This window comes from Dreissena polymorpha, chromosome 15 (assembly GCF_020536995.1).
Source record: "Dreissena polymorpha isolate Duluth1 chromosome 15, UMN_Dpol_1.0, whole genome shotgun sequence".
NCBI lineage: Eukaryota > Metazoa > Mollusca > Bivalvia > Myida > Dreissenidae > Dreissena > Dreissena polymorpha.
Window position 1 is genome coordinate 49,999,165 of NC_068369.1, and position 24,962 is coordinate 50,024,126.

Sequence of the window (24,962 nt, forward strand, 5' to 3'; positions counted from 1 at the left end):
CGTATTGGATTGTTGGTTACATGGTTAACACGTACTACAGTATTTTTAAAATGGTATCAACGCCATTGATAAGAAATGAAGCATTAGGAAGACTAGCAAGCACTGATTAACAAAGTATAAAAATTAAGTGTCTTGAAACATTACACGTGTTTATATTTTGTGTACACAACCGGATTTATAAGCGGGATATTTTGAGTAAAACGCCGAAATATATTGCTGACATAATTATTTTGTTTACCAAATATCTCTGCTCAATATTTACGCCATTGCTTTCGGATTGGCAAGACGCGTCCAATTGTTTCGTATCATTTGATCAATTGTTCAAGTTATCTTCTTTGTGAGGGAAAACTATTTTTTTCCTGTTTACGTGTTATTTGGTGTTTTATTTCAACATAATCTTCCGGTCTTTACATACGTGTCAGTTGGATTTGAATGAATTTTCTTCCTGTTCAATGGTGTCGTATCATATTATCAATTGTTCAAGTTTTCTTCTTTGTCAGGGAAAACTATTTTTTCCTGTTTACGTCTTATTTGGTGTTTTATCTCAACATAATATTCCGGTCTTTACATCCATGTCAGTTAAATTTGAATGAATTTTCTTCCTGTCTTTTTTAGTTTCGGGTTTGAATTATAAAATTGGAAACCAATCAAGCACACGTGAGTCAGTTGTACTTCAGGAAGTAGTGTGATTTTGCTTTCAATGTATAATATTGCTTCATAAGCTCACCTGAAAATATGTCATGATGTTATAAGTCAGTCGTAATTGTATGTAGTGAGTTCTACTATTCAACTCGGTTAAAACCAAAGCGGTGTTTAAAACAGTATTTCAATATATAATTTTCATTTTTTGCAAATGAAATAAGCCAGGAAATGTAATGTTCAAATTATACATTATATATATGTTTTTAATACATAATGACTATTTTACCGTCTTTGTTCAACTTTAATATAACTTGTCACCCAATCAACGGAACTGTACGTAATCCAACTCGGCTTTCGGCTTTTCACGTCCCAACGTCCCGACGTTTGTGAGTCTAGAAATTAAGTTAGGTAGGAGCAATGTGACACACTCTGGGTTTTCCGGACATTTCCGGGTTTTATACCTCCCCTTTGGTATTAATAATGCATTTTAAAATTTAAGACGAACTTTCAACATTTAGGTACGGAATGAACGAGCAAACCAGTCTGTACACTGCCTATTAAAAAGACGGGCCGAATGTTGAAAATGCGGCATGCTAGCCTCCTGGTCTCTTATCATGCTTATAGAATAAGCGAGACCACTGTGCAGGAGAGTGCCAATATTTTAGCTTGATTGCTCCGCAAATAGCACTGACAATGTTATCGGGTGTCAACATCCGGTTTTGTAAAACTTAATAACGGCTTTAATACAATCTATTTTTTTGTATTTCTCAACCCAACTGGTTGTCCACGGACAATTTCATTGAAAAAAATCAGTTGCCCGGACAAGCAAATGTACGACTCGGGCAACTCGGACATTTGATTTCGCCACCCCTGCTTGATTAAAATATGACCCAGAATAAGATAGCGAATTATCGAGGATGATTGTTGTGGCAACTAGACTAGTTGCCACAACAATCATCATCCGATAATTCACTATCTGTTTCTGGGTCATATTCCTTTGATGCCAGGTTAAGTTTTTGTATTGCTATATCAACAGCTGTCTCAATCATTGTTAGCTCATCATTCCCCTCAGTTACATCAGTCTGGACCCCAGCATTCACAAGGGTAATAACTGGTGCTGATGCTGAGGCCCTTTGCTGCTTTGGGGGAATCTTCCGCCTCTCCTTCTTGTCTTGTCACAACTTGACTGCTGACTTGACATGCTGCTTGGCTTCAGGACTTAAATAGTAAAATACATGTAATCAATATGAAAATGTAGCATTTTTTTCAGATTAAATTTTACTTTTGAACTTTTTTTATTTAAGGAAGAGAATGAATGGCCCATTTATTATAGAAGACACTGTGCAAGATCATGAATGACATTACAATTTTGTCAGAAGACCCCTGGAAAAGATGACATTTTACCTGTTTGGCTCAGGACCATTTATGCACACATGCATCAGGAACTCCAGCATAGTTGTGCTAAGTCTGTTGCGTAGCCTTGTTTTGAGAGCCTATAAATGAGATTTAATGATTATCTAACAATATAGTTTAATTCCATTTTTGGCAAGAAATGACTTGGTATGAGACAGCAGTGATATTTTTACAAATTTTCTCATATGAGTCCTGGGACTCGATAACTTGCAAATATATGAGTTCCCTAATTGAAAGAACCGGTCCAAATATTAAACACTATTATATTTTTAGAAATTTCAATGCATTTTTGAAACCCACATAATTCAAAACTGTACATCCCAAAAGGTTTTTGTGAGTCCAGGATGCAGGACTCGCAGATTTAAAAAATCACTGAGACAGTGAAAAGGCTAAAATGCCATTGGAACTGATTGGTATTTACATATAAAAAAATGCTGAAATTTTAGAGAAGCAAGATCTGTTAACATTTAAGTAAATAAAAGACAATCATGTTCCAAAAGGGTAACCTTTAGAGTGCTGGCTCCTCTTTCAGGCCATGCATTTGAAACCGGAAGAGAGGCAACAATCTCTATGATGTGCATCATGGTTGGATAAAGCTGTCTCACAGCAGTGTTTCTCAATAGCTGAAGGATACACCATTCTGTTGGTGACGTCTTGGACTCTGGAGATTTCACAGACACTGGAATATGGGGCTTCATGCCATCTCTGATGTGATATTTCAGTCCCTCCCATTTAGCTTTCAACCTTTAAAAATAGCATTTGAAGAAAAATTTGTTAGGAATTAGATTTGTCTTATATTAGTTCAAAAATGAATCCAATGGATATAAGTGTGTTTTTTTTTTCGAAAAATCATCCAAACCTATATGCCTGGCGTTGTCATCACATTTTGCAAAATGATAATCAACCTTAAGGAAATATTTGTAAAAACATTTTTTTTTCAATTGTGCAAGGTTCTTTATCTTTGGTTTTAATAAGTTTTAATAAGCATAATAATATTTGAACCATTAAACATTAATTTAGTCAAGATTGAGATTTCGTGCATCAAAGATTGAAAACAGCTACATATCCAAATTGAAGTATTAACCCATTCATGTCTAATGAAAGACTCCCCCTCCTGTAAAATGTGGTAACAAATAAATCCACTTACCGCTTGGAGGATCAAAACTCCGCGGAGAAACCAAACATCAGCGAAATCTGTCGGAAATCGAATAAAAAACGAAATGTAAGTGTAGCAGGAAAGTGCATTTAATCGGAGGTGCCGGTAAATGATAAACATTAACAAAACTGGAACAAGATAACTTCAACAGCGAACTATCGTTCTTACTCGAAACACAAACGAAAAAGTCGTTTATTTTTCTTCTTTTTTTTGACATATTCAATTGTTGACTTTGTCACAGTTTGTGACCTTGAATCAAAGTCGTACAGTCTCCTTACCCGCTCCGCGATTGGACAATTATATCGATACGACCAATGAGAACGCAGTTAACATATATCGGTTAAGGTTGTTTACTTCCGTTTCAGACAGTTAGTATATTAACGAATACTAAATATCTCGTCATCGTCGTGAAAATTTGCCGATTTTTTAATATTTTTTTTTAATTTTCTTTCCGAATTTGAGCCGGCCTGAATAACTTTTGAGGCGGTCAAATCGGCCGCCGGCCGCCTCCTAATGAAAACCCTGAATAACCCCCATAAAACTTGACAATAGCAGTAAAAACACCGTTTGTAACACTTACACGCTTCGGTGATTTCTAATGCACTCTGCGCTGTAGGTCGCTTACATCGTCGTAAATCAATATTTACAACTGACAGACGCTGGCCGCTAATGCTCGGTCGCATGCTTTCGACTCGCAGTACATTTTCGAATAGGATTTTACCGATTTTTTGAAATTCGCCACTTTTAAAAAATTGGAGCCACATTTAAAAATTTAGCGCCAATGGCGATCGACAGCGGAACCCCTGCCCTGTGACCTTGACCTTGAACTTAGGGTCCGCGTTTAGTTTTTGAAATCTGCGTTTAGGTTTCGAAAAATGCTCAAAACTTCTATGTCCCTTGAGATATAACCTTCATATTTGGTATGCATGTGTATATGGACAATGCCTTTCCATGCGCACAAAAAAAATTACCCCTGTGACCTTGACCTTGAACTTAGGGTCCGCGTTTAGGTTTCGAAATCTGCGTCTAGGTTTCGAAAAATGCTCATAACTTCTATGTTCCTTGAGATATAACCTTCATATTTGGTATGCATGTGTATATGGACAAGGCCTTTCCATACACACAAAAATGTTGACCCTTGTGACCTTGACCTTGAACTTAGGGTCTGCGTTTAGGTTTTAAAATCTGTATTTATGTTTAGAAAAATGCTCATAACTTCTATGTCCCTTGAGATATAGCCTTCATATTTGGTATGCAGGTGTATATGGACAAGGCCTTTCCACACGCACACAAATTTTGACCCCTGTGACCTTGACCTTGAACTAAGAGTTCGTGTTTAGGTTTTGAAATCTGCGTTTAGGTTTCAAAAAATGATCATAACTTCTATCAAAGCGTTTATAGGGGGCATAAGTCATCCTATGGTGACAGCTCTTGTTTAATATAAGCCAAGTTTTGTTCAGTCCAATAAAGTTGTAAAATGGCACATTGTCATTTGGTCTACTCTGCCTAAATGTTGTTTATATCAAGGTCATTCTTTGAGGTCAGTCCGCAAAAATACCCCATTTGATTGTAAAAAAAGTTACATTTAAACTCTAACTTTGCAATATAATGTTCAGTTTCTGATCTGTAGGTAAAGCTGTATACACCACACGGCAGCATCAAATACCAGACTGACTGCGCCCCAAACACAGGCTACTACCTCATACCCCTCTATGACAAGGGGGACTTTATACTGAAAGTGGAACCCCCAGCAGGGTGGACATTTGGTGAGACTTTGATATGTAATTTTCCATATGAGCCATGCTGTGGGAATATGGGGTTTAATGCATATGTTCATTGTCTGAGTATTGTCCCAGATAACCCTGTGCAGTCTGCTTACATGGCTTATCAGGGACAATACTTTCTGTCTGTATTGGATTTTTGCTAACAAGGCATTTTCTTCAAACATAAAATACCATTAAAGAGGAAAATGTCGTCAGTGGTTAGCCTGTGCTATCAATACATCAGCAACACTTGATGCACATGCGTTTAGCCCAATTTTTCAGAGCGAGGCTCATGTATTTCATATCTTTTCAACATATGAGCCGCGTTCTGAGAAAACTGGGCATAATGCATGTGCGTAAAGTGTCGTCCCAGATTAGCCTGTGCAGTCCGCACAGGCTAATCAGGACAACACTTTCTGCTTTAACTAGATTTTCGGTTAAAAGGGACTTCCTTTAAACGAAAAATACCATCAAAGCGGAAAGTGTCGTTCCTGATTAGCCTGTGCGGACTGCACAGGCTAATCTGGGACGACACTTTACGCACATGCATTATGCCCAATTTTCACAGTACAAGACACATGTTTTTCTTTAAATTACAAAATGAATTGCAAACCATTTTCTGTTAAGTGAGCACTTTTTTCTTGGAATAAAAATAATTCAGGAAGCCAGTCAACTTTTTTGTTTTTAATCAATAAATTGTTTAATCATATTTGATTGTTTTGAATAAAATTGTGTGTCTATGACTTGTATAACAGTGAGTCCATTCTGAGAAAACTGGGCTTAATGCATGTGCGTGTCATCCCAGATTAGCCTGTGCACAAGCATTAAGCCCAGTTTTTCCAGAACAAGACTGAATTTGTTTTTCCACCACATAAACAACTAAAGTTGAACTCAAGGTGCGTGTATGACTTGTATAAATTTGTGTGTTTTTCCATGACAGAACCAGCAAAAGTAGAGCTCAAGGTGGATGGGGAGACAGACCCATGTAGTCTGGGACAAGATATCAACTTTGTCTTCACTGGCTTCTCTCTAAATGGAAAGGTAATTTCTCTTACTGTGTTTACAAGATATTATTCAATGTAGTTTATTTGCCAAATTTTGGGCCGAAATGCCCAAAAATACTTATTAAAAAAAAACAAATATAGCTCATCTCGCTTTCCAGCTCAATAAGTTGAACAAAAGTAACTAAAAATAAAATTTAGAAAACATTTTTATACTCAATTTGAAAGTATTTCCTAGCAAAAATAAAGAACAATTGTGAAATGAAAAGCCCTTCAAACTTTTTCTTCACTGCCTTCTGACTGAATTGTTTTCACTGCCTTTTGACTGAATTTTTTTCACTGCCTTCTGACTGCATTGTCTTCACTGCCTTCTGACTGAATTGTCTTCACTACATTCTGACTGAATTGTCTTCAATGCATTCTGACTGAATTGTCTTCAATGCCTTCTGACTGAATTGTCTTCAATGCCTTCTGACTGAATTGTCTTCACTACCTTCTGACTGAATTGTCTTCACTGCCTTCTGACTGAATTGTCTTCACTGCCTTCTGACTGAATTGTCTTCACTACCATTTGGCTGAATTGTCTGCATTGCCTTCTGACTGAATTGTCTTCACTGCCTTCTGACTTAATTGTCTTCACTGCCTTCTGACTGAATTGTCTTCACTGCCTTCTCACTGAATTGTCTTCACTGCCTTCTCACTTAATTGTCTTCACTGCCTTCTCACTGAATTGTCTTCACTGCCCTCCCACTGAAATTTCTTTACTGCCTGCCACTGAATTGTCTTCACTGCCTTCTCACTGAATTGTCTTCACTGCCTTCTCACTGCATTGTCTTCACTGCCTTCTAACTGAATTGTCTTCACTGACTTCTCACTGAATTGTCTTCACTGCCTTCTCACTGCATTGTCTTCACTGCCTTCTCACTGAATTGTCTTTACTGCGTTCTCACTGAATTGAAAGATACCGACAAGTATCCCTTACAAAGGTTCCCCAACAAACCCCTACCCACCTTAATAATAAAAAAAAACAAATTTATCTTTTTGCGGGTAATATGGTTGGAAAAGTAAAACAGGACTTATTCTTGAATGAGTTAAAAGGCGAATTTGTTTTAATGCACCGGAAGGTGGGCATCTAGGATTCTAACTGTCCCTCCGTCCGTCTGTCTCTCCGTCAGTCCGTCCGTCCGTCCATCCGTCCGAAAACTTTTAACATTAGTCATAACGATTGCAATATTGAAGACAGCAACTTGATATTTGGCATGCATGTGCATCTCATGAAGCTGCACATTTTGAGTGGTGAAAGGTCAATGTCAAGTGCATCCTTCAAGGTCAAAGGTCAAATATCAATGTGTTTCATTCAAAATCGGGTGCAGTAACCCATTCCCAATGGAAAAAAAGTATATATTTTCCCTAATTGGGAGCTAAAAATTCCCAAAGGAAGGTTTCAAAAAAAAAATTTGCACAGGCTAATCTGGGACAACACTTCATGCGCATGCATTAAGGCTTAAAGCCCCAGTTTTCCCAAAACAGAGCTCACTTTAATTCCATACTTTGCAGGGAATGAGCATAAAGCCCCTTTTTCTCATTGCTATGCTCAGATTATGCAAGGTATTGTTTACAAGTGAAATGGTGTATCTTTGTATTCAGGTGATCAGTAAAGGGCAGGTGTCGGGACCTGCGGGAGTACCAGTGAACCTACACAAGTCTGGATCAACGGAGGTTCTGCAGACTGTTCAGACAACCAATGATGGAAGGTCTGTGTAATCCCGTATAATACATAAGCATGGATATGGGGTCCAGTTTTAAACAGGTCTAGTTCCAAACTTTCAGAAAAATAGGAAAAATATTGTTGTATTGTGTTCAACTGCAATAAATGGAAAAAAATGTTGCTTGAAGTTTGTAAGTATTCCTCTGTATAAGGATATAGTGGAAGTGGACATTCTTTTTCAGCCCATTACTTCGTTCATGCATAATTGGAAATCAAAATGAACTGGCACAAATAGTCATTATATCAAGGTGTGTTAAGTGATCAAAATGAAATTCAAATGAAAGCCCTGAAACCCAAACATGAAAGAATAAATGAAATTATTACCTTTAAATGCATTTATGTTTTTATTTCTGCAGCTATCAGTTCACAAAAGTGATGCCAGGAAAGTATGATGTTAAAGCACAGGCAACAAATTATCGATTTGAAAAGGTGAGAGGAGTAAAAGTGATGTAAATAAATGTATTGAATATTTACTTTAAATTTCAATAATACACTGCATATAATTTACCACAAGTGATTTGTTTATGATTTAAAACTACCAAAGCCCTAGAAACAAAAAAAGCTAATCAACAGAACCTTTTTTTGGCACGATAAGTAAGTTTTTGCATATTTCGTTAAGAACTGATGCTACGCAATATTGAATTGTTTGAATTAAGATAAAGAACTGTATATATTTTCTACATTGAAAACCATGCAAAAAACTGTATATATTTTCTACATTGAAAACCATGCAAAGTGACCTCAAATACCATGAAACCATACTTATCAACTATGTGGATACATGTATTGTTGTTTGCTGTCATAAACCTGAATTTCCTCAGGTTTTGTTGGTTGTAATGTTTTTGGTCTAGAGCTAATTCATAAATACAGTAAATTCACCAAAAGAAAAAGGAAAATATTATTCAATTATGAAATAATTACAACGCATATAAATTTCATGTTAACCCTGGACTCTTATTGGAAAATAACATCTGTATGCCACAACGCAAATAAGGCATATTATCCAAATAGTTCATACATCTATGAAATGCAGAAAGATGCTATCACATTTGGAATTGTATTCCTGCATTGATGCTGTTGTTTTCAGTCAGAAACTGTTGTTGAACTTAGTCAGGGCAATGGGGAGGCTGGCAGCAGCTTGGTCATTGCTGGGTATGCAGTAACGGTGAGTTTAGTTTGCCCTCAAAATATAGTGACTTTGCAGTAGCGGTGAGTTTTGTTTACTCTCGAAATATAGTGACTTTGCAGTAACGCTGAGCTTTGTTTACCCACGAAATATAGTGACTTTACAGTAACGGTAAGTTTTTTTTACCCTAAAAATAGTGACTATAGTAATGGTGAGTTTGGTTTACACTCATAATATAATGGCTTTGCAGTAATGGTGAGTTTAGTTTACACTCATCTTATAGTGACTTTGTAGTGACTGTGAGTTTTGTTTACCCTCAAAATATAGTGACTTCATAACGGTGAGTTTAGAGTCCCCTCAAAATATAATTACGATATTTTTAACCTATTTTTGTAAGGTAAATATTATCAAAAGCCTTGGACTTTGTAACCCTCAAAATATGTGCCGCGTTCGGGGTAAACAAGCCATAATGATTGTGCCCAAAGTATCATCAATGACATGCATTAAGGCCTGCTTTCCCAGAATGAGCCTTATATGATGACTTTTTTTAACCTTTTTGTGTTAGCTAAATATTAGGATAACCTTTTGGCCTATATAAACACTCTTTTCATGTCTTTAAAATTTCCTGAAATACAAATAATGACAAAGGAATAAATAATAAGGTAAATTAATTGTTCACTGTGAGAACACTCACAATCTGAATGTTTGCTTTTGCAACCCCTATAAATTATGTTAAATTAAAAAAAAATATCTGCAAAGAACCAAAGATTTCACACTACATATATTTTCAGGGGAAGGTAGTCAGCGAAGGTGAACCAATCAAGGGAGTTAACTTCTTGCTGTACTCTGCAACAGTCAGTGCTCAGGTGAAAATTCAGTTGTAAATGTCGGAAACTGCGATGGCTTTGGGATTCCCATGTTTATATAAATTATTATAAGTTAATTGGTACAATGCTAATGCCAGGTTTCATTGCATTGTAATGATTCTTGTTGATGTAATATTGACACATTTTAAAGTTTATTGTTTTCACAGAATGTGTTGGATTGCGACAAGTCTACCGTGTCTGGTCAAGGAAAGACGGAGAACTTTGACCCTCTTTGTCACGTGACGTCGGACACCAGTGGCAAGTTTGTCTTCCCTTGTCTGCCCACCGGGGACTACTATTTGGTAAGTGCGCATTGATTTTTAGGACTAACACAGTCTTTTGGAGTCGCCTTTGGTAAGTAGGCAGTGTTTTTCTCTTTAAATTTGGACAGATATACGGCCTTTTTCCCATTGGAAAAAAGTATATATTTTTCCCATATGGGACCTAAAAATTCCCAGTTAAGGTTTCAAAAAAAAATAATATTTGTTTAAATCTAAACATTTAGTTCATCTCCTATCCAGCTCTTGCGATCACCCTTTGTCTGGTGTGCGGCGTCAACATTTGCCTTGTTTACACTCTAGAGGCCACATTTATTGTCCCATCTTCATGAAACTTGGTCAGAAGATTTGTCCCAATGATATCTTGAAAGAGTTCGAAAATGGTTCAGGCTGGTTGAAAAACATGGCTGTCAGGGAGCTGGGCATTTTCTTTATATGGCTATAGTAAAACCTTGTTTACACTCTATAGCCCACATGTTTTGTCTGATCTTCATAAAACTTGGACAGCATATTTGTTTCTATGATATCTTGGACCAGTTTGAAAATGGTTAAGGTTGGTTGAAATGTTTTTCTAGGCTTTTTTCTGATATGGCTATAGTAAAACCTTGTTAACACTCTAGGGGCAACGTTTATTGTCAGATCTTTATGTAACTTGGTCAGAATATTCATCTAAATGATACCTTGTATGAGTTTTAAAATGGTTCCAATTGGTTGAAAAACATGGCCGACAGGGGGCGGGGCATTTTCCTTATATGGCTATAGTAAAATCTTGTTAACACTCTAAAAGTCACATTAAAAGTTCAATCTTTATGACACTTCTTGGTGAGAACATTTGTTCTGATATCTAAGGCTGCTTAGAATAGGTGAGTGTCTTTGTATCTCAGGTTAGCGACTTTGGGCATATCATAAAGTTAATATTATATTTCATGCGTTAAATATGTTAAGATTTAACGTCATTCCTATTATGTCTATTATGTCTAATATTTGTTATTTAAGTTTCACAATGCCCATTTTGTGTTCAGATTCCATTCTACAAAGGAGAGCACATCACATTTGACGTTGTACCTGAGAAGCTCCCATTTCAAGTGGAGCATTCAGCACTTCAGCTAAAAGTAGGTAGTCCTGGTGAACATAATATTCGATAATTAATTCAACGCTTATAATCCCAGCGATTTAGCATCGAACCAAGTTTGAACAAATAATCTAATTTAGCATTTGTTCCAAAGCATTCAATTCATGTGTTATAACAAAGTAGACTGTAAACAAGTAATCATGCTTAATTTGCTTATCTATAAAGAAGGGATGCAAGAGGTTACAAAAATCATTAACCGGTTAACCTTTTGCCATAACTGGTTAGTAACCGGTTAACCGAAACACCTTTAGTAGTTAAAATGTTAAAGTATACCGTATACTATACGTAAACAATATCATACTGATCGTAACTGTACTCTATAGAAACGAAAGTACTTTGAGATCGCTTGCATTGATAACATGTTTGTTTCTTAATGATATGTATTTTAATATTTATTTTAATTATTTTGCAAATGTTCAAAATTTGTTTCTATTTTTTCTGCGCAAAAGAATATGAGTACAAAATTGAAGAATTACACACTGTTAATTTTCACGTGTCATTAGCTTACATTACGTGCCCATCCTTTTGCTCACAAATGGCATGTGTCTTGATTTATTCTGTTTAATTGTAATATTAATGTTTATTAGTTAAATTAGTTTAATCATTTGCTTTCTTAAATAAAACTTGCCTTAGACAGTAGTGGTGGCATCGTTGATGACTCAAATTATTAGCAATGATTTTAATTTATGATTATGAACAAATAAGACGTTTACTCGACAAGATTTTAACTACGAATGCAATTTTTGATAAAACTGTTATTTGTAAATACTTCATTTTCGCGGGCAATCCGTGTTGGGTATTTGTTAACAAAACATCAAAATAAGCCATCCAATGTCTCAACTGAATTTTATCGCGAGTTCGATAAACATGTCATTTGCGTCTTCGCTAATAGCCCCCATTCCCCGCAGTTTGCTAGTTAAATTTTCGCTAGTTAAACAAAAAAACAGTGCCAATTATCAAAATGTACCCCCTGTTTGTTACCACAAAGGAACTGATTTATTGCTTTATTGCCTTGTTTTTTGACACATTATTTACTAGTGTCGATGGTGCAGCATTTTTAACCAGGTTTTCCGAAGGAAAAAACTGGTTATTAGATTGGCGAATGCGGGCGGGCTGGCTGGCTGGCTGGCTGACTGGCTGGCTGGCTGGCGGGCTGGCTGGCGGGCAGGCGGAACAAGCTTGTCCGGGCCATAACTTTGTCGTTCATTGTGAGATTTTAAAATCATTTGGCACATTTGTTAACCATCATTAGACAGTGTGTCGCGCGAAAAAATTACGTCAATATCTCCAAGGTCAAGGTCACACTTTGAGTTCAAAGGTAAAAAATAGCCATAAATGAGCTTGTCTGGGCTATAACTATGTCATTCATTATGAGATTTTAAAATCATTTGGCACATTTGTTCACCATCATGGGACGGTGTGTCGCACAAAAGAATCACGTCAATATCTCCAATGTCAAGGTCGCCACGACTAAAAATAGATTTATTTTAAAACAAACTTACAAAGGGGGTTAATTTTGTTTGTTCATTTCAAAAGTTCAGTTTGAGTTGTCTCCCTTTATCAGATTTTTTTTCACAATGAAAACCTGGTTTTGTGACAATTTTGTCCCTTGTTAGCTCATCTATATAAAGAAAAAAAAAATGAGCTATTGTCATCACCTTGGCGTCGGCGTCCAGTTAAGTTTTGCGTTTAGGTCCACTTTTCTCATAAAGTATCAATGCTATTGCATTCAAACTTGGTACACTTACTTACTATCATGAGGGGACTGGGCAGGCAAAGTTAGATAACTCTGGCTTGCATTTTGACAGAATTATGTGCCCTTTTTATACTTAGAAATTAGAAAATTTTGGTTAAGTTTTGTGTTTAGGTCCAATTTATTCCTTAAGTATCAAAGCTATTGCTTTCATACTTGCAACACTTACTAACTACCATAAGGGGACTGTGCAGGCAAAGTAATGTAACTCTGACTGGCATTTTTACAGAATTATGTGCCCTTTTTATACTTAAAAAATTGAAAATTTGGTTAAGTTTTGTGTTTAGGTCCACTTTATTTCTCAAGTATCAAAGCTTTTGCTTTCATACTTGCAACACTAACTATCATAAGGGGACTGTGCATGCAAAGTTATGTAACTCTGAGTGGCATTTTGAAGGAATTATGGGCCCTTTATACTTGAAAATTTGGTTAAGTTTTGTGTTTTGGCCCACTTTACCCTAAAGTCTAATAGATATTGCTTTCATACTTGGAACACTCGCAAACTATCATAAGGGGACAGTAAAGGACAAGTTGCATAATTCTGGTTGTCATTTTTACGGAATTATGGCCCTTTTCTGACTTAGTAACTTTGAATAGATGCAGAGGTGTCAAAGTTCAGGATTATTCCTGAAATAAAGTTCAGGATTATTCCTGAAATCAGGATTTTGGCCCTTGAGGACCAATTTTGATATTGATATAAATCAGAGGATTTTTTCTGGAATTTTAAGATTATTGTCACAAAATGTCATCTTAAACACAAATTATTTTACTTTGACATATTGTTTACAAAGTTATAAACAATAGTTAACAAAGTTACATGAATTATTAACCCTTTTTTGCTCTGGCCCCCAAACGATAGGCTTATTTTCAGGATTTTAGATTTTTGCCAATTGACACCTCTGATATATGGTTACATTTTGTGTTTAGATCCACTTTACTTCTAAAGTATCAAGGCTATTGCATTCAAACTTCAAATACTTTCATGCTATCATGAGGGTACTGTACCTGGCAAGTTGAATTTTACCTTGACCTTTGAATGACATTGACTCTCAAGGTCAATTTATTAAAGCTAAAATTGCCATAACTTCTTTATTTACGATTAGATTTGATTGATACTTGTTTGCAAAAACAACTCTTACCTGATATACCGCAAAAGACTCCACCCAAACCATCCCCCCCCCCTGCCCTGAATCCCCCCCCCCCCCCGCGAACCCTCCCCCCCCCCCCCCCCCCCCCCCCCCCCGCGAACCCTCCCCCCATCCCCCCCCCCCAAATAAAAAAAAAAAGATCATCTGATGAATGACCACCACACCCTCACACTACCCCCTCCCCCACCCCCCACCCATAATTTTTTTTTTTCAAACATGGTTAAAAAACACAAATATTTATATTTTTATTATTTTATTTTTGAAATACTGACCAACCATCCCACCCAAGAATCCCCCTCCAAAAAAAAAAATAAATATTTTTTTGGCATTTTTTGGGGCATTTTTGGAAGATAATGTAATAAATGACTACCCCCACACTATACACCCCTCTGCACTCCACCCCTCCCTCCTTTGTGTTTGAAATTGAGATAGGTCCCTACACCTTTAAAAAGAAAAATAGATGAGCGGGCTGCACCCGTAAGGCGGTGCTCTTGTGTTCTTACTTTTCGCCAGCGCAAATTGGCAGTATGTCGCACGCAATTTGTACGAATTGTATTATGAAAAAAAGAAAAAATTATTCCAAGAAAAAGGCATGCTAAAATTTTTTTTTCATGCTAACCTTTTCCCGAAAATGTAACCTGTTATCTGGTCATTTATAGCATCCCTACTATAAAGAAATACTTATTTATTCATTTGTGTTGTCTATTAAAACCATTTAATTTGTTTCTGTTAATGTCTTATTTTCTTTTCCAGACTACATTCCAGGTGGCAGGTTTTTCAGTGTCTGGCCAGGTGTTACATTCAGTTAAGGTACAATTTCTCTACATGTGCATTGTTGGCCAATTAAAGGCGCTAGTATATTTTGTCTATATAATATGTATACATGGCTGTTGTTTGTGAGTCTTAATAATTTCAGAATTTGGAGTCCAGTACTCACTCCTGAGGAAAAGTGTCACAGTATATCTTGTGTCAAAACTGAATGCTTACTGGGCCTCAACTCATCAATAAAATAAACACATACTTTGTATACAATCTTATCTTTGTAACCAAACAGTCTTCTGCTAAGCGTTGGAAATGGAGCTTTGCTTCTTATCAGTGTCATAGTGCAGGAAATGAAGCCTTTAACCCTTTGCATGCTGGGAAATTTGTCGTCTGCTAAAATGTCATCTGCTGTATTTCTAAAATTAGCATTTTCTTCAATTTTTTTCAAAGAATATTATCAGAATAACAAACAGTTTGGATCCTGAAGAGATGCCACGTTCTGTGGCGTCTCATCAGGATCCAAACTGTTTGCAAAGGCCTTTAAAATTTGGTTCCCGCACTGAAAGGGTTAAAACTGTTAAGAAAATATTTAAGAAAAGTGTTTAATTTAATTTTATTTACTATGGGTCTGAAGTTTAAGTGCATACCTGAGTGATAATGGGTTATTAATCTCATTTTCAGGGTCTGGGTCCTACTGAAACTAATATTAAGGGTGCGTGACTGTTTAATAATCCTGATTCATCTCTTCTTTCATTTCAGGGTCAGGGTATTATAGGGGCCAAGGTCCTGCTGAACGGCCAGCTAGCCACCACCACGTCTGCAGACGGTGTCTACCACCTCGAGAATATGAAGACTGGGACTTACAAACTGCTTGTGCAGGCTGATCACATGACTTTCCTCGAGCGCGAGATTAGGATCACGCCAAACACCCCTCAGTTACCTGACATATTTCCCGACAGGTGAGCTATGAGCTACCTTTGTGAAGATGTGCAAGAGTTATTTGTCCTTGAACCTTACTGACAAAGTGGTTTGGGATATTTGTCATTTTTGTGACAAAGCAGTAGTTACATAAATATTTCCTGACTGGTAAGCTATGAGCTGCCTTAGTTACTAGCCATTCCATACCCCTTAGGGAGGGGGTATATTTTCTTCACTGAGTCGGTCAGATGGTCAGTCTGCATTATATAATACCAGTTTGTGGAGTGAAATTTTTCCACTTTTCCGAAGCAATTCAATTAAAACTTCAAATTTGTCATCACCGTGAAGTGCAGATGTGCAAGAGATGTTTTCCCATGAACCACAGAGACAGAGCTGTTGTTTCATTAATAATTTAAAACTATCAAATGTGTTGAATTTTTATGTAATTAATTTTAATTCAAATACAAATGTGAATACAAATGTATTTTTAACCAGGTTTTCCGAAGGAAAAAACTGGTTATTAGATTGGCGAATGCGGGCTGGCTGGCTGGCTGGCGGGCTGGCTGGCGGGCTGGCGGAATAAGCTTGTCCGGGCCATAACTATGTCGTTCATTGTCAGATTTTAAAATTATTTGGCACATTTGTTCACCATCATTGGACGGTGTGTCGCGCGAAATAATTACGTCGATATCTCCAAGGTCAAGGTCACACTTTGAGTTCAAAGGTCAAAAATGGCCATAAATGAGCTTGTCCGAGCCATAACTATGTCGTTCATCGTCAGATTTTAAAATCATTTGGCACATTTGTTCACCATCATTGGACGGTGTGTTGCGCGAAATAATTACGTCGATATCTCCAAGGTCAAGGTCACACTTTGAGTTCAAAGGTCAAAAATGGCCATAAATGAGCTTGTCCTGGCCATAACTATGTCATTCATTGTGAGATTTTAAAATCATTTGGCACATTTGTTCACCATCATGGGACGGTGTGTCCCACGAAAGAATCACGTCAATATCTCCAATGTCAAGGTCGCCACGACTAAAAATAGATTTAAAAAAAACTTACAAAGGGGGTTAATTTTTTTTGGTCATTTCAAAAGTTCAGTTTCAGTTTTCTCCCTTTATCAGATTTTTTTTCACAATGAAAACCTGGTTTTGTGACAATTTTGTCCCTTGTTCATTTTGGACCAGGCCTTTTTCTGCCTATCTCACGGGTCTGATAGTGGGCCCCATTCCCAATGATATTTTTTTCCCAATTCTCAAAAAAAATCCCAATTTCCAACCGAAATGATCGAAGCCGAAATAATTCCCAGTAGGTATCCTTAATGACATATCAAGCGATGTATTTAAACTTCAATCATAACAAAGTCTGCTTTTTTATCATACACATACTTACGTTGGCAGTTGACAAGGACTGTTGCATGGTAAAAAACCATTTAGTACTTTTCTGTGTATTTTTGGGCAATAGCTATGTATGAAAACATTAGATTTAATAAGAAAAAATCAGAAAAATAATTTCCCAAATAATGGTTTTGTCGATTAAAATTCTTCCCAATTTGGAAGATTTCGCTACTCGAAGAATCCCAATTTTGCTAGGTACCTTTTCCCAAAATAGACAGAAAAAGGCCTGGGGACTCACTATTCATTTTGCGGTACAGTTGCGGACTGCACAGGCTAATCTGGGATGACACTTTTCGCTCAAAACCAGCCTTAACACAAGGCTCATATGACAGACAGTGATAAGTCAAGGATTATTTCTTAATAACAATCATCATCTTCATTTCAGTTTCAGCCTGTGTGGCACGGTCACCATTGAAAAGTTCCCGGACAGTCTCGTTTCCCCGGTAACCAAGCGTAAGATGATCATATTCCCGGAGGGCAAGGGGTCAGCGGCTGTTTCCAAGGAGACCGATGATAGTGGACACTTCTGTACTAGCGTACAGCCGGGGAAATACATCGTCAGGGTAAATGGCGTAGTTGTCAGTTTGAGCCGATCAAATAAATGGTATAACAATTGTTTAATGCATGATACCATTTAATTTGCTCTAATAAAAGAAAATGGTATTTATTTCACCAAAAATACTTCTTTATAAGAAATATGTTTGATAAGTGTGTATTCAAAAACGCTTGATGCGAATAAAAAATACATTTTACTGTATTCTGGGTACGAACATAGTGTACCTTCTCTTTAAAAGGTTGCAATTGTATTTTGTTGGTAATATGGATGTATAACGAAATTATAAGTAGTTAATAGTCATTCTAAACTAAGCTTAATGTTAGCGCATAGATTTTTCGGCATATGTCAAAAATTTCAAAGAGCACTAAAAAAACTAGAGGGGTCTCAGCTGGTGTCAAAATATTATAATGTATAGAAAAATAATCTACAAACAGGTCCATATTTCTATCAAAAGGTGCATATTTATAACAAACAGGTGCATATTCCTATGAACAGGTCTATATAGTTCTGTTAGCAGGTGCTTATTCTTTTTATTAACAGTTCCATATTTCTATCAAAGTGTCCAAATTTATATTGACAGTCCCTATTTCTATCATCAGGTCCATATTTCTATCAGCAGGTCCATATTTCTATCAACAGGTCCATATTTCTATAAACATGTCCATATTTATATCAACAGGTCCATATTTCTATCAACAGGTCCATATTTTTATCAACAGGTCCATATTTCTATCAATAGGTCCATATTTCTATCAACAGGTCCATATTTCTATCAGCAGGTCCATATTTCTATCAACAGGTCCATATTTCTATCAGCAGGTCCATATTTCTATGAACATGTCCATATTTCTATCAACAGGTCCATATTTCCATAAACATGTCCATATTTCTATCAACAGGCCCATATTTCTATCAACAGGTCCACATTTCTATCAGCAGGTCCATATTTCTATTAACATGTCCATATTTCTATCAACAGGTCCATATTTCTATTAACATGTCCATATTTCTATCAGCAGGTCCATATTTCTATCAGCAGGTCCATATTTCTATCAGCAGGTCCATATTTCTATTTACATGTCCATATTTCTTTCAACAGGTCCATATTTCTATTAACATGTCTATATTTCTATAAACAGGTCCATATTTCTATCAACAGGTCCATATTTCTATCAGCAGGTCCATATTTCTATCAACAGGTCCATATTTCTATCAACAGGTCCATATTTCTGATGTTGAAGTGAAAGCAGGTCTCACTATAGCACCCGCTGAGCAGCTGGTAACCATTATCGACCGGCCGGTGCTTGACATTGTGTTCTCACAGTTTAGGGCCAAGGTCACCGGATCTATAACTTGTATAGGTAAAAGGTTTATTGCGATTCATAGGTAATTCAGGAGACTTTTTTTACAGATGAGCCTTGTTATCTCGAATTTGCTTTTATCAAGATTCTGAGTCAGTCCAATTGTATATAGAAACAAGATATAGTTCTTTCAATGTTTTAACGTGAATTATCTAGTTAAGTAAAAATGATGGTTTTGTTCAAGAAGGTGTTTTTGCGACAAATTTTGTTATTACAATTCAAACACAAAGAATGCACAAAAGAGTATACTTGTTTTTTATTTTACTCGTATCTTTCTTTATCCCATTTTCAGTTGGACTAGCTTTTTGACTTGTTTTTATATTTCTATTCTGTTTCCCAACTTCATAGTATCTGTCATTCTGTTTTTTCTCAGAGAAGTGCGGCCCGGTAGAGATATCTCTGGACGCTGTTGGCAGATCAGACAAGCAGATTGCTCAGGTGAATTTACAGCGATTTTGTTTCCTTCTTTATGAAGTACCCAAGGGGGGAAAAAACTTCTAATTTCAGAATAGCTGTCCAAAAAAATCCCAATAAAGGTTTAATTTTTTTATTTTTTTTATTTTTATCAATAAAATACAACATTTAGTTAATGTTAATATGCAGCTTTATGGCCAGAATCTAAGGAAATATAATATTAACAACCTGACAACACTTAGTTATCAATTTTTAAGTATTTTGGAGCAAAAAATCAAATACACAAATTTCCCAATCTGAAGACGTAACAACGCAAATTTGCCAAATTTCAGGATTTTTTGCTCAAATCTTTCCCAATTAAACTGGTACTTTTCCCAATTGGGCAAAACAAATCACTGATTTAGTTTCTTTGGTTTTTGTTGAGAGATAATTTAGCCGGGCTCTTAAAAACCCGGGCTTAATGCATGTGCCTAAAGTATTGCCCCAGATAAGCTTTTGCAGTCTGCACAGGCTAAATGGGTCGACACTTTCCTTTTCAATGGAATTTTTCCTTTATAAGAAGTCTGTTCAAAACAAAAACCCAGTCTAGGGGGAAATGGTTGTTCAGATTAGCGTGTGCAGACTGCACAGGCAAATCTGGGTAGATACTTAACTAACTTGCATTAAGCCTTGTTTTCCCAGAGACTGGCTCATTTGTACTCTTCTCAGCAAATCAGAGGGTTGTATACTGAAGTCATCATGGACATCTGTAGATCTCTCATTCTGTCCGTCAGGAGGCACAAATTTGTGCTATAAAGTACTCCTACACATTTCCACATACAGCATTTTTAGTCTTGCTTGTATTCGTGTATGTATGTCTTTTTGTTTCAGACGCAAGGAAATCAGAAGCTGAGCTCATTTGTATTTGAAAATGTTCTTCCTGGTAAATACAAAGGTATGAAAATGTTGCTCATGTGTTTTAGCACTTTTTCAAGTCATTGTGTGAGTGTATGAGCATTATATATCGATAAATATGAGCCATGATCATGTGCGTAAAGTGTTGTCCCAGAATGCACTGGATAATCTGGGACGTAACTTTCAACCTAAACTTGATTTTTGCTAAGAAAATACTTTCTTGAAACAAAAATTATCATAAAAAGCGGAAAGTGTCATCCCAGATTAGCATGTGCAGACTGCACAGGCTAATCTGGGATGACACTACCCACATGCATTAAACCCCTTTTTCACAGAGCACGGTTCATATTCAAATTTTATCAAATTTAACACTGTTTTACATCGTTTCAGAATTTAAACTATTGAACATCTGTTCAGTGAATGTAAAACTATTTTACATCCTTTCATTGACATGTAAAACTATTTTTCATCGTTTCACTGTATTGTCAACTATTGATAATCCTTTCTGTGAAACTTAAAACTATTTTACATTGTTTCATTGTATTTTCAACTATTGATATTCCTTTCAGTGAAATGTAAAACCATTTTAGATCATTTCCCTGTGTTTTCAACTATGATCAACCTTTCAATGAAATGTAAAACTATTGAACATTTCACTGTATGTTCATTTATTGATAATCCTTCTGGATACCGTGTTGCAAGTAAAGGTTTCTCTGTATTTTCTCCTATTGATAATCCTTCCAGCGACTGTGATGCGTGACAATCTGTGCTGGAAGGACAAGACCATCGAGTTTGAAGTAACCAACAGCAACAAGAATGACATCAACTTTGTGCAGACGGGATACATTCTCAAGTGTACCATCTCGCATCCCGTAACTTTGGTGTGTTTTTGAGTCAAGAGTTAATTTTTTTAACCAGGTTTTCCGAAGGAAAAAACTGGTTATTAGATTGGCGAATGTGGGCGGGCTGGCTGGCGGGCGGGCGGAACAAGCTTGTCCGGGCCATAACTATGTCGTTCATTGTCAAATTTTAAAATCATTTGGCACATTTGTTCACCATCATTGGACGGTGTGTCGCGCGAAATAATTACGTCGATATCTCCAAGGCCAAGGTCACACTTTGAGTTCAAAGGTCAAAAATGGCCATAAATGAGCTTGTCCTGGCCATAACTATGTCATTCATTGTGAGATTTTAAAATCATTTGGCACATTTGTTCACCGTCATGGGACGGTGTGTCGCACGAAAGTATCACGTCAATATCTCCAATGTCAAGGTCGCCACGACTAAAAATAGATTTTTTTAAAAAACAAACTTACAAAGGGGGTTTATTTTGTTTGTTCATTTCAAAAGTTCAGTTTGAGTTTTCTCCCTTTATCAGATTTTTTTTTCACAATGAAAACCTGGTTTTGTGACAATTTTGTCCCTTGTTTAAGAGTTCTTCTGGTACAAACCTTTAAGTGTATTTGTTCATCAGTAACCCATTAACTGTCCTGTTAGCGTCCGATGTACCAAAAAGAATATGTGTTCCCTATGGAATGTTGAAGTGTAATTATAACCAGCAAGTTTATTTGCTTTTAAAGTTTGGAAGCTTCAATGCTGCTTTTGATATATCTAATCACTCACAAAGATACTGAAAGCAAGGTTGGCCCAGGATACCTGTGACCCACACATAATCCGCTTAGGTACCTCATAACTTTCAACAGCAAAAGAGGTTGTGTTTTTGTAATGGATCTCAAGATTCCACATACCATGGTCTGGTTCTACCCAGGAAATGGACTCAACAGTTTTTTAATAAGCCTTTGGCTTCTCAAGGCAGTTGAGCTCAAATAAATAGGTTTAAATGGAAATAGAGTTTATTGTGACAAAATATTCAAGTTCAATTGAGCTGGGTTGTGGGAAAACTGGGCTTAATTCATGTGCGTAAAGAGTAAACCCAGATTAGCCTGTGTGGTCTGCACAGGCTAATCTGGGACAACATTTCGACTTTTATGAAATTTTCCTTTTTGTAGGAAGTCTGTTTCGAACGAGCATCCAGTTCAGGTGAAAAGTGTCCACTCTGATTAGCCTGTGCTGACTGCACAGGCTAATTTGGGATGACACTTTACGCACATGCATTAAGCCCTGTTTTCCCAGTACAAGACTCGTACATGTGCTGATCTGTTTGCAGCACTTTGCCCAGGACCAGCGTCAGGACACAGTGGGCTCGTTTGAGCTGAACAAGGGCAAGAACCGCTTCTGTCTGGCCCAACCTGGACTGTACCAGCTGAGACCAGACTCCTGCCACAAGTTTGAGAGGGCTGTGTACTCCTATGATACGTAAGATTCATTTTATTTAGCCACGTTCTTGGAAAACTGGGCTTAATAAATATGCGAGAAGTGTCATCCCAGATCAGCCTGTGCAGACTGCTCTGTACGGACATGTATTAAGCTCATTTTTCCAAGTACTATGCACATTTTAGGAATTCACAACAAAATAAAGATAGACTCATAAATGTGTTGAATCTTTAATTTGATATATGTTTGCAATTTGTCAATGTCAAGTAAAGTCTAATTTTTTTATTTTTTATTTTTAATAGTCTGTCTGTCCGTCTTTCCGTCACACTTTGTGTTTAGGTTTCAAAAAATGCTCATAACTTCTATGTCCCTTGAGATATAACCTTCATGTTTGGTATGCATGTGTATATGGACAAGGCCTTTCCATAAGCACACAATTTTTTACCCCTGTGACCTTGACCTTGAACTTAGGGTCCGCGTTTACGTTTCGAAATCTGCGTTTAGGTTTCTAAAAAAGCTCATAACTTCTATGTCCCTTGAGATATAACCTTCATATTTGGTATGCATGTGTATATGGACAAGGCCTTTCCATACGCACAATTTTTTTTATCCCTGTGACCTTGAACTTAGGGTCCGCGTTAAGATTTCGAAATCTACGTTTAGGTTTCAAAAAATGCTCATATCTTCTATGTCCCTTGAGATATAACCTTCATATTTGGTATGCATGTGTATATGGACAAGGCCTTTCCATACGCACCAATTTTTTACCCCTGTGACCTTGACCTTGAACTTAAGGTCTGCGTTTAGGTTTCGAAATCTGCGTTTAGGTTTTGAAAAATGCTCATAACTTCTATGTCCCTTGAGATATAACCTTCATATTTGGTATGCATGTGTATATGGACAAGGCCTTTCCATACGCACACATTTTTTTACCCCTGTGACCTTGACCTTGAACTTAGGGTCTGCGTTTAGGTTTCGAATCTGCGTTTAGGTTTTGAAAAATGCTTATAACTCTATGTCCCTTGAGATATAACCTTCATATTTGGTATGCATGTGTATGTGGACAAGGCCTTTCCATACGCACACAAATTTTGACCCTTGTGACCTTGAACTTAGGGTCCGCGTTTAGGTTTCGAAATCTGTGTTTAGGTTTCGAAAAAAGCTCATAACTTCTATCAAGCGTTAATAGGGGGCATAAGTCATCCTATGGTGACAGCTCTTGTTTAGATATAAGTTTAAGTCTAAGAAATTCCTTTGGATTAGCACATTATTAGAAAATGTCAAAAGATTGGTCCAGCTATCCAACCTGAACCTGTATAAAAGTACACTGTTTCTGTTGAAATACTATTATCTTTGCCTTAAATATTTAAGTTTGTTATTTGGTTTTCCTTTATTGTGTTGATTTTACTTCTGCTGCTTTTATATACAAGTATCATATCTGATATTTTTAACAGTCGAACATCTACCACAGCTTTAGTGTTTCCCTCTATATGACTGAACAACAGCTTGCTTTTTATAGACAATGTCTCTAATTAAGTATGAAGAGTGGTAGTTTGTGTGAATTTTATGAAAATAATTTCAATTTATCAACATTCACGAAAGCTTCACTGAATACTTGTATGGTTTAAATAAGTAAATTGTTAAATACTTCATACACTAGTAGTTCTATGTGGGTATGAGTCACACTTTGTGTGCGAGTTTCCTCCATGGGTATAATTGAGGTATGCTCTGGAGAAACAGGGCTTAATGTATGTGTGCAAAATTGTCCCTGATTAGCCTGTGCAGTCCACACAGGCTTATCAGGGACAACACTTTCCTTAATAGAATTTTTGTTGAGAAAGACTGCCTTTAAACAAACTATAAATATAAATGATGCAAGTGGTAAGTGTCGTCCTTGATTAACCTGTGCATTTAGCCTGTGCATTAACCTGTGCATTTAGCCTGTGCATTTAGCCTGTGCATTTAGCACAGTTATTCCAGAGAGTGGCTCATTTAAATTGTAGGTCCAATCCAGAGACACTTACACTAACTGCGGTTTCACATCTGGTCCTGGGTACCATCACAACGGAGCAACCAGTCAAAGACGTCATTGTAACGGTGGAGTCTCTTCATGACCAGTCAGTAACCAGTCTGGGACCTCTCAGTACGGAACAACCAGCCTTAACTGGGAACCAGTCAACAATGGAAATCAAGGGACCGCAGACGTACAGGTTTTCTCATTGGGCCAAGTAAGTTGAAAGTTTGTATTAACATATTTATTTGAGCTTGATTGCTCTAAGAGAAAAAGGCATATTTAGACGCTTTTGAATCAGTACCGTGGGTAGAACCAATACTTGG

The 24,962-nt window shown here is 36.8% G+C and overlaps 1 protein-coding gene across 2 annotated transcripts in view; it reads left to right on the plus strand.

Annotated features, from left to right (window-relative positions):
• The window catches only part of LOC127859513 (nodal modulator 3-like), a 57,227-nt gene that overhangs the window by 5,574 nt on the left and 26,691 nt on the right, over positions 1-24,962 (plus strand). For both annotated transcript variants that reach the window (XR_008039421.1, XM_052397011.1), the window contains exons 2-18: positions 4,842-4,977; positions 5,915-6,015; positions 7,623-7,729; positions 8,100-8,172; positions 8,831-8,908; positions 9,661-9,735; positions 9,903-10,037; positions 11,036-11,125; positions 14,800-14,856; positions 15,568-15,767; positions 17,512-17,689; positions 18,902-19,043; positions 19,417-19,481; positions 20,328-20,391; positions 21,096-21,232; positions 22,519-22,667; positions 24,629-24,853. Coding sequence is in view for 1 of the 2 variants with exons in the window: in XM_052397011.1 (XP_052252971.1) it covers positions 4,842-4,977; positions 5,915-6,015; positions 7,623-7,729; positions 8,100-8,172; positions 8,831-8,908; positions 9,661-9,735; positions 9,903-10,037; positions 11,036-11,125; positions 14,800-14,856; positions 15,568-15,767; positions 17,512-17,689; positions 18,902-19,043; positions 19,417-19,481; positions 20,328-20,391; positions 21,096-21,232; positions 22,519-22,667; positions 24,629-24,853 (2,012 nt within the window). In the remaining variant the exon portion in view is untranslated. The remainder of the gene's footprint in view (positions 1-4,841; positions 4,978-5,914; positions 6,016-7,622; positions 7,730-8,099; positions 8,173-8,830; positions 8,909-9,660; positions 9,736-9,902; positions 10,038-11,035; positions 11,126-14,799; positions 14,857-15,567; positions 15,768-17,511; positions 17,690-18,901; positions 19,044-19,416; positions 19,482-20,327; positions 20,392-21,095; positions 21,233-22,518; positions 22,668-24,628; positions 24,854-24,962) is intronic.